The sequence below is a fragment of the Sycon ciliatum genome, unplaced genomic scaffold (assembly GCF_964019385.1).
Source record: "Sycon ciliatum unplaced genomic scaffold, ocSycCili1.1 SCAFFOLD_536, whole genome shotgun sequence".
NCBI lineage: Eukaryota > Metazoa > Porifera > Calcarea > Leucosolenida > Sycettidae > Sycon > Sycon ciliatum.
In genome coordinates, this window is record NW_027044639.1 from 1 (window position 1) to 10,315 (window position 10,315).

A 10,315-nucleotide genomic window follows, 5' to 3' on the forward strand; every position below is an offset into this window, starting at 1 on the left:
CTCTCTCTATCTCTCTCTCTCTCTCTCTCTCTCTCTCCCCCCTCTCTCTCTCTCTCTCTCTCTCTCTCTCTCTCTCTCTCTCTCTCTCTCTCTCTCTCTCTCTCTCTCTCTCTCTCTCTCTCTCTCTCTCACTCTCTCTCTCTCTCTCTCTCTCTCTCTCTCCCCCCCCCCCCCTCTCTCTCTCTCTATCTCTCTCTCTCTCTCTCTCTCTCTCTCTCTCTCTCTCTCTCTCTCTCTCTCTTACCAGGCATATACTTGCGCAGAACCATGGTGACCGTGTCAGATTTCAGCAAGTTCACCTGCATACAGCATGGCATTCGACACCACCATCAGTACAAATCAGACTATACTGGATGCACTACTTCATGCTCAAAGGCCCTAGTGTGTATGAAGATAGGACCACATATGAATACAATTTCATGTACACAAAATCACCTTCGACCATCCAAATATGTCCAGAGAGAATAGGGGGGGGGGGGGGCAATATACTCTAGCGCATCCTGGACAGGCATACCCTCAAAAATCCAACCAGACCGGCCTGAGGTAAGCAATCGCATTTCTGAGACATGCTGATGTACATGTATTTTGTACACGAACACGTACATGTATATGCACATATGGGAAGCTCTACACCGGGCCAGGGCCGGAGGGTGACCAGACACCTCATTGGAGATCTTTGAAGAGGCCATAGTTCAACTAGACCTCCATCATTTCCCCTTTCAGAGGTCAAGTACATGAATGCCATCATCAAACGTGCTTTGTATGGAGTGGCAAACCAATCACCTCAAATGATGATGTCATCTCAGAATAAAAGCACAAAGGAACTACAAGTTGAATATGCTATAATGTCCACTAACACCACCAGTTGCTAAACAATCAGCTCATGCAACAACATTGTAGTTCCTTGGTTCTTTTATTTTTTTATAAATTAATCCTTGGTTCTCCATCCGAGTCCATTAAAATCTAGGAGTCACGGTCTTACCACATCTCTATGCTCCGTCGACTCAACGTTCACTCCGTTTATCTGTGCAGTGGGGGAGAAAGAAAGTCCTGCATCAAACATGACTCGTATATGTGCAGTGCAATATAACCTATGTTCAGGAATCACATTTCAACAGGAGAGCACCTATGCTGAGAGACCGCGTCTTATTTACTAAGTTTAATTCAACTTAGAAAGGATTGGGAGAACTTCAAATTCAAAGGATCAGTCGAACCCGGGACCTTGCTTGTCATGAGCAATGCTCTGACCATCTGAGCTATTTTAACTAATGTCTAATGTGCAGCAAACCTACCTCGACGATCTGATCACCTTCGTGAATGTCACCACACCGATCAGCTGCATCACAGGAGGAACACAAGAGTGGACCGATACAGTATCCAATACAGACTTCTAAGACAGGAAGCGTATACCCGTAGGCACCTTGTACCCGTTGAACATCTGCACATCTCACTAATACATGTACATGTAGCTGGGATGCAAAGTGTAGTCGATTGAAGGAAAAAAAGACATATTACATTATTTTTGTCACATCAAATGTCTCCACAGGATCAACACTCATCAGCATTGCAGACCATCTGCGGCTTTAATCTGTGATGGCACTAATATTGGTTTGCATGCTCGCAAATACATGCAAACGCATGGTCCCAGCCACATATCCACAATATGTATGTCCACCCCACATCGTCCCAGCCACATATCCACATTTTGCATGTACACTGCACTAAGTCCCAGCCACATATCCACAATACCTGTACACGTATGTTCCCAGGCACACGCACACACACACACACACACACACACACACACACACACACACACACACACACACGTGCACATAACACACATGTGATGACTTGCACAACACAGCAGCTTAGCGCGGCACACTGTACCTGCTTGTCCAGGGAAGATCTTGGAGATGACGATCGGCATATCATGTTCAGACCCACCCTGTCAGGCATGGTGGAGTAAGTACACAGGAAACAGGACAGGCGCTTGCAGAATATGTACAGTGCTACTCAAAGAAATCCAGTCGAGTCACTCAAGTGCGCACCGGGGCGTTGCGCAGCCCTAGACCTGCGAATACTGGGCCGCGAAATGGTGCATGGCGCACACTAGAGTAACCGTGACCACTGGATTCTATTGAGCAGCATCGTACTTCTTCTTAGCACAGTACTAATAAGTCTATCATTCATAGTATACCCCCTTGGCCCGCACAGTCCATGTCGATTCCGAGACCGAAATGGTCGGAGGAGTGCACTGCGCCTGACCAGCACAGCTCTTGTAGCACCTACTACTCCTTTGTTGTCTTTGTCTCTTTTATTACCCCTATTACTTTGTAGGGATTTGACTTTCAACCTCGCGAATAATACAACTCGCAAATAACGACACTGTTCTCGTGCACGCTTGAAGGTCGGTATTCGCAAGGCTGGCAGTAGCCATAAATCAATCCTTGTGAGCAGAAAGGGAACAATAGAGTAGTGCACATATTCTGCGAGGTGGGGGCGGGGGGGGGGGGGGGTACAAAGCTGTTCAAGGACGGCATACCCAGTCTAAGCCGAGGTTGCAGTGCCCTGGTACAATATAAGCTGTCGTCTCAAACCTCATTCGTGTGTGGCTAAAGCCCTGTTGCGGCTTGCATGCAGACTACAGCACATCATCACGTCTCAGTGGCGTGTCACTGCATGGCCTGTTGTGAAGGTCAATCTTCATGCTGCCATGCGGTCATCCTTCTATTTTTGTTTCTTCAGTTGCCTCACACATAGGGATCGAACATTCATGCAATAGGTTGACCAATCAGTTGTCTACTACAGCTAAAATGAAACAACAGAAGAAGATAAGCACACTGGACGACATCACACCGGTGCAGTCCGTGACAAGCAACCTAACCTACCATGATACTCATACCCGGACCCGATGGTCCTTCCGGCCGCAGTGTGACGGAGCGCATCGGTACCTGCGCAGAGTTCACGAACGAGCAAAATGTGCCAGTCACGGACAAATCAAGTGATGCCCGGAACTGTTCCATAGACTCACTTATAGCTTCACCCCAAAGCATACGTGAATGTCAGGACAGGACAGTTCATAACACAGGGGTGTCGGAATCAGTGCGGCAATGATCTAATCCTTTGAATTCTGGAGGAACGAAATACGGGCTACTTGGGTCCCCAAGTTTGCTAAATGTTTCCTGGGGGACGGCCCCGGGACCCTGCCTTTTCATTGTGGCACCATTGTAGAATACCGTCCGACGCCCCTGTAACACGAGTTGTGTCCAGCAGTGGTGTTACCGCCATTTCCCTGGGACCAGGGTGGCCCACACAGGATGCTGTCTTAACTTATTGCTAATGGCTGTGCAGAGAGGACCTTTGAATCGCTGTACCCACATGCAGACATCCACAAGTTGGATGCAGTGGGATAGAAACAGAGAAAAGGGTATTGTGGGTGGGCTTGATCAGTGCCGCCTAGATGAATCCAATGCCATCACGTAAGCCGTCATCTCCAAGCAATCTCTCATCCCAAAATTCCACATTGGTGGGGAATTGACATACTCCGGGCATGTATATGTACATGTAGTTGTACTCACCCTCTCTGGCATATCCTGAGAGACACCCGTGGCGGTATTAAAGGCTGAGCGTGGTGACGTGGGGCGGATCTGTGACACAGACACGCATGCATGCACACACACACACACACACACACACACACACACACACACACACACACACACACACACACACACACACACACACACATACATTGAACCTTGAACGATCATTGCCGTAGCAATGATAGCGATGGCTTCCTCATGCTGAGGCTCTAAACCCGAAATCTGCAGCATGGCGCACGGCGTTTGAGGTCACCAGGACAACGGAACACTCTGTCACAGCGGTAATTGGGGCACGGGATGTCTGGGGCTTCCTTCTCGACCCTCACACACATGCACACACACGCACACATACACACACACACACACACACACACACACACACACCAGACATAGCTGCGTAGAGTATGGGATGCCTCTAACTTATACAGACGTTTTCCTCATTGGGTGAGACGAACAAAGAGTTACGTCGCTTCACACACTCACTGACTGCCCCAGTCTGCTTTCAAACACTTTGATTGTCCGTGAAAGCCGGGTTAAGAGGCGAGTAAATGCCACCAGGATTGCAAACCTCTGGCTTCAAGCGATATTGATCATACCCCGAACTGTCCCATGTGTATACTAGTGGATTAGTACATGGAAGGACTGAGCAGACTTTCCCCACACCCTGGATCAGTGAGGGTGATGACGTTCCTACGGATGCGGGGGAAAAAAATGCCAGCCTGACTGGCTCCCGCATGAACCGACCACAAAGCGGTCTTCTACGAAAGGCGGCCATGATGTCGCCTCACATCCTCTCTATACAAGTACTTCAGGGGCGTCGGACACGGTACGGTCACACTACGGTATTGACCATACCACTTTTTGCCCCAGGTACCCCGCGAATCAATATACTACACTGATCTGGGATCTAAATTTCCAAAATGTTTGGCTCAGCCACCCCTCCCACACGAGTAAATTGTACTTCCGATGGCTGACCGTACCATCTTAATTTCTCTCGGCCGATAGTGCTGACAACACTGACCTTGCTTGCAGCAGTTTGTCGCTGACTGTCACCGATCGGCACGGCCGCACTTCTAGAGCGCACTTGCTCTTGCAAGATCAGCTCACGCTCCTTGACGACCGCTTTCACGGGCACGAGGTCATTGGACGCCTTGTCAAGTATAAACAGCATACCTGGGTGACGCGACTGTGGAAACAAACAAAAAACAGAACGGCACGGACAAATGTGTTGTTTAGCTGAAGGTTCAACTGCTAGTAGATCATCAGGAAAAGATGGGAGATGAGTGTGGCTTATACTTTGGTGTGTCTACATGGCAGACGTGCAGTGGAGTGTCCCAAACTACAGCCTTCATTATGTGTGCCTTGACACCTGTAAACTTGTTTCTTTTCATTTACAAAAAGAAAAACACACTGCGGTTGTCTTTTCTGAGCAAAAGGTTGCACATGCCTTGCTCCAAGTGTCTGACCAGTTGTTGGTGTGCAGTGGCTACACAAACAAGTACAAACACATGTCATGGAAGACCACCACCCTCATTAGGCGACCACCTGTCCAAGAGGACCACTACAACCAGGACCAAGGGGTGTTATTTCCAGTCAAATGACCCTGGATCAGGAGACCACCTATACATGGGGACCACATTCGTAAGGCCCCCCCCCCCCGAGCGGTCGGCTTTGACATGTTCCACTGTAAATACAATAGACCTGTAACAGCTAGTTAAATGCGACTGCCACCCCTCCATAAGCAGTACCAGTAGATCCATTGAACAGAGTCATATGATCGCTCTGATCAATCGCAATGCATGACGTCACTTGGGACGTGACCAGACTGCAATGCAATTCTACATTGTAGCTCATAGTATCCGGTGATCACTGATCAGCATGGATTAACCAGCATTGACGGTACTGACCACTCTACGTATACACCAGCCACACCGGTACCGGCATGTGCACTGTTCGGGTATGAAAGAAGCAGATGCACAAATACAAATATGTACTGTACCAGTGCACTGTGGACTTGTAACTGGGTGATGCACTTGTGTAAACACATGCCACATGTACATGTCCGTGAAACTACAAACGACCCAGGCAAATTGCTTTTATATGCAGACATGCCCCCCCCCCCCCCGCCCCATTTTGAACAATAAATTATTGTCGCTGGAGGAGTTACTTCTGCCCCGCCCCCACTTCCATCCAATATGCCACCGCCCCCGCTGTGCAGCATCTGATGGTTCTGTGGTATTCTGTAAAAAAAAACCGAGTGGTGGTAGAACTTTAACCTCTTTCTTTTCTAAAGGAAGTGATCTTGCTGCATGCTATGCACTGCTTGTTCTATGAAGGATGCAGACACCTTGCAGGCCATTATCACGGGCATTCCTGAAACTAATGATTTATCTTATTTTTGTAATTGCCTCCATGAGGTTCTCTTCCTGTGCAGTGTTCCCTAGTTACCCCAGGAAGGCTTCCTGTAGTCAACAGTTCCGGGTACAGTAGCTACATGTATAGGAATACTATCATGATTGAGAGACTAGTGCTGCGTGAACTCTTCATGTTGCTCACAATGCACACTTGATCAACTACCAGTACAGTGCATCTGCGGGTATTGAATTTGAAGGATGCAAAACTACTGCCACTGCTCATAGCGATGGCTGCATGCTAGTACTAGTACTAGCATACTGCATAGTGTTATTGGTTGTGCACATTCTGCCTCTGGCAGTCTGGTGCTGGGGTACATGCCTAGTGCATGTACCACTGGAGTGTTCCCAATGCAAGCAGTTTACTGCGCACGTGACGGTGGTCAAATTGACAGGGCTCAATTAGCACATTACCAGGAAGAGACGTGAAGTGCCAGAAGAAACATGGGACCGCAAGCGGACACAGTACAATCATTATTCCCAGCAGGCTCGCTTTGTGCCGGGCAAACCTTCACTTCACTCTTGCATCTTGGCATCTTGGTACAGTATGCAAAGAAGAGCTTCACTCGCATTGCGGTGTGTGGTGTGAATTGTGTGAATGGAGAGCACACGCACAGCGCACGGCGGCGCTTCTATCTGGAAATCGGGCACACGCACAGCACCCACAAGAGGCGCAACGCAGCTCTCAACTCTCCTCCTGATGCTATGCAGACTGTCAGGCTGATCTGCTTGGACCAGGTGTGGTTCATTCTGTCACTGAGGTGCATGGGTGTTTTCACATAACGTGAATTTGTATGGTGTGTGTGTGTGTGTGTGTGTGTGTTTGTTTGCAATGAATATTTGAAAACATACTGAACTGGATAGTTACACAAGGGTTCACATCACACCTGGCCCAGTGATGTGTTTCATATTTCGTGGAGTAGAAGATTGTCCTAACAAAAATGAGGAAAGAATACATGCCGCTGTGGGAACGAAGTCCATTTATTAGCACATCGTTGTAGTCTTGTGCGGTTTGGCACTGGAATAGGCTAGCTAGTTCGGTCAATACTAGAACTCGAATACATGCCAGCAGACACTCGTCTCAAAACCACCCTAGCAGCCATGTTATTGTGGTGGCATATTTGTTGACGGTAACGACTCCTGATTATGTAAAGGCCCGATATGCCTGCAACGCTACATAACGCCTGCTAGTATGGTTCGTAGTCGATGGGAGCGCTCCCTTTTCGCAAAGAATCTTCCACGTAGTAGATCTACATGTTGTGTTCCGCGATATTCACGAGTAGTCTCCCTTGTCGATCGATCATGAGACATGTCGTTGCGAAATTTGAGTTCCTAGCACATGGTCCTGGATATCAATTATTATCAGCAACGTTCAAGCGCAGCTGAGCACGAAATTGATATCATTGCAACATTGCGTTCCAGACAAAGCCAGAGGCCAGACCTCGCCGTACATCTACGTAAATCGCCTGCTTGACTGGGTCTTTCAAAGTTTCAATCAACATTCAATGAGGCTTACCTGTTTCGCCATCCTTTTTGCAGGGCACTTCAGTAGCGGCCTTGCCGCCGGTAGCAAACTAGTAGTAGTACTCGCTGGCCAGTAGGAGCTCCTGTTGAGTGTTGGTTAGGAATGCTGTACTACTGGGCTAACTGGACCAATGTGCACAACGGGTGGGCAGCTGAGAGTGAGAGGTATACCGTATAGTAAAGACGCCCGAGACGGACTGGGGCTGAAGCAGCGCACACACCTCTCAACCGCGATGCGTGGAGCCGGAGAGCTGCATTCTTCATGCACTGCCGCACGCGGAGCTTACTCCAGGTTGGTGTTGGTCGTTTTCTCCCCAGTTTCGCCGGTTGATGTAGCAACTCCTACTAGTCCTACAATTCTGCTGGCATGGCAGGCAAGCTGACTTCAACCGGTAAACAATTATATATTTCCAATGCTCAATAGGATTATTGTTACCGAAAACTGACTATAAAGTACATAATTGTACACAATCAAAGTCTGATCTGACATGTAAAAAATTAATAATATTCGTCATACTTGGACACAGTATACGAGTACATGTGCATGACTTTGTACATGTAGATCTACCACATGCACACTCCTACTACCGCCGCACAGGTACATAATATTTAAAAAAAAAAAGAAAAAGTACAGAGCATGATCACGACGAACCCTTTTTTCCTGAATAATAAACTAACTTTTCAGAGTTTGATGCATTATTATCATGAATTGCGGTCTTTGTCAGGGAGTCGAGTAGCATCTGGGGGGGGGGACGTGAAACGACCAATGGGGTTCGATCCCGGGCTCCCTGCTCGATCCAGTTGCCCTTTCAGGGGCGTCGGAACCGGTGCGGCAGGTGCGGCCAAAGCCGCACCAATAATTTTGGAAGTTTTTTTTTTTTTTACATTTTCAACCTTGTTGATGGCATGTCGACTCTTGTACAGATACCATGTTTTACATCGACAATGCGGTGTGTCATCAGCATGCATATTCTTATTTCTCATATTATTCTGTAGCATTAAAATATGGCCTTTTAGGCCCAATTTTCAAAAATAAAATCCCGGGGGAGGACCCCCGGACCCCCTCTCACACTTTCGCCGCACCAATGTTAAACTGCTTCCGACGCCCCTGCCTTTGCCGGAGGGTAGGGCCGACTCACTCCCGCATGCTCGTCGCACACATGGCTCATGGCTGGCTTGGGCCGCATTCAGGCTATGAGCTCGACTTTCAGCAGTATTGTAGTATCCCTGCTTTACAGTTACGCATGACTAGTACTTTGCATGACTCTTATAATTACTCTTGTTACTACTTTCGGACAAGTCCTACATCATGTACCTCACATATGATTTGATTACATCAGCATGATCAGGAGTACCGTGCTTCTAGAAGATCATAGATCTTCCATGCATGCTGCTGTCATCACTTCTATTCTAGTATCACTTCCTTTTAGTTACTAGTTGGTACAGTCATGACTCATGTACATGACTTGTATGTCATGTTGTTCCGGACTATTCCAGACTTCCCACGTCATATGCCCGATGAGTAATGTTGCTGACTAAATTGCATAATATAGATATCTCATCTTCTAGAATACCTCGCTTAGTCATTATGTTAATATTACGCAATGCTCACTTCATCTACCTGTATAGCAATGATGATCTAGGTTTACTTCTCCACTATTCTAGAACTTGTACTAGAAGGATGATTTCGTAATCACTGCAATGGCTTACTAACCTTACTTTCCTACCGCCGCCTGCTTTGCTATACATACTTTGCTTGCCTATAAAAGCTGCTGTCTTTTCTGCCACCATCAGATTAGCTCAGATTAGAGCTGAGCTGAGAGAGAGAGAGCAAGTTCACTTTCACTTTGATATAAGATAACCTCCAGGCCGTGCCGGAGTAAGTTCTGATACGTTACTGTAGTTGACTGACTGTGGGTAGTAGCCTCCTAGCCTCGCCGACGCACGTTACATTGGTGGCAGCGGTGGGATTGCCTTAGATCACGCACGTTACATTGATGGCAGCGGTGGTTCAATTTTATAATTGCTAGATTCGAACCCACCTAGTATCTGTACTGCAATGATGGCAGCCGCACTACAGAATTGATGGCAGCGGTAAATTGGTACCAGCATGGCCCAACCCGATGCGTCAGTTGCCGCTACTCCTTCGCCCGCCATGTCTCCCCCTAGCCTGAAACGATGACGGACAGCGTCTCTACCGATCAAGCTCCATGTCCAATGTAAGCTGATTCCAGGTATGGCATTCTCTTTCCTGTCTTCCTTCAGTCTTTCTATTCTCTTCAGTCTTCCTTTATGCGAGTGAGTGAATCCAGTTTAGTCCGGTAGGCGTCCGATCATGGTGAGCCACGGTCTACCTAGCTAACCTGGGACAATGTGTGTGAGAATGCCCTTGTGTACTCAGTTCGGCTTGGTACTGCGATTTGGCTGGCAGGTTGTGCCAGGGTTGTGCAGCAAGTGAACTGTGGTTTTCGGTCCTGTTTGGAGGACAATATTCCCTTTTTGACCCCGTGAGATAGTGAGAACCTGGTGTGCTTCTATTTTTTGATTTGTTATCAGTTCAGTTCTTCTGTCTACTCTAAAAACGTTATCATTTCCGATATTATTTGCCATATCCCGGTTGACGCTCTACAAGTAATACGCTATCTACTATGACGTTCACACCGCCTCCTATGATCTGCTGCTGAGCTCGAGCTACTACTACTACTACTACTAGTGTCATTTGTCACCCTTTCGTCCGAATATCAAGCACTCTGTTCAAGATTCAAGAATACGTGT

The 10,315-nt window shown here is 47.6% G+C and overlaps 1 protein-coding gene across 1 annotated transcript; it reads right to left on the reverse strand.

Moving 5' to 3' along the window:
- Window positions 1-244: 244 nt before the first annotated feature.
- LOC135830482 (gamma-2-syntrophin-like) lies at window positions 245-7,966 on the reverse strand (the record flags this gene model as incomplete). The annotated part of the gene is given in 8 exon segments (XM_065342730.1): window positions 245-299; window positions 983-1,024; window positions 1,293-1,336; window positions 1,891-1,948; window positions 2,892-2,954; window positions 3,582-3,650; window positions 4,627-4,791; window positions 7,533-7,966. Coding segments are annotated over 8 exon segments (508 nt in total), but the record flags the coding sequence as incomplete, so codon positions are not given.
- Between the last annotated feature and the right edge of the window lie 2,349 nt (window positions 7,967-10,315).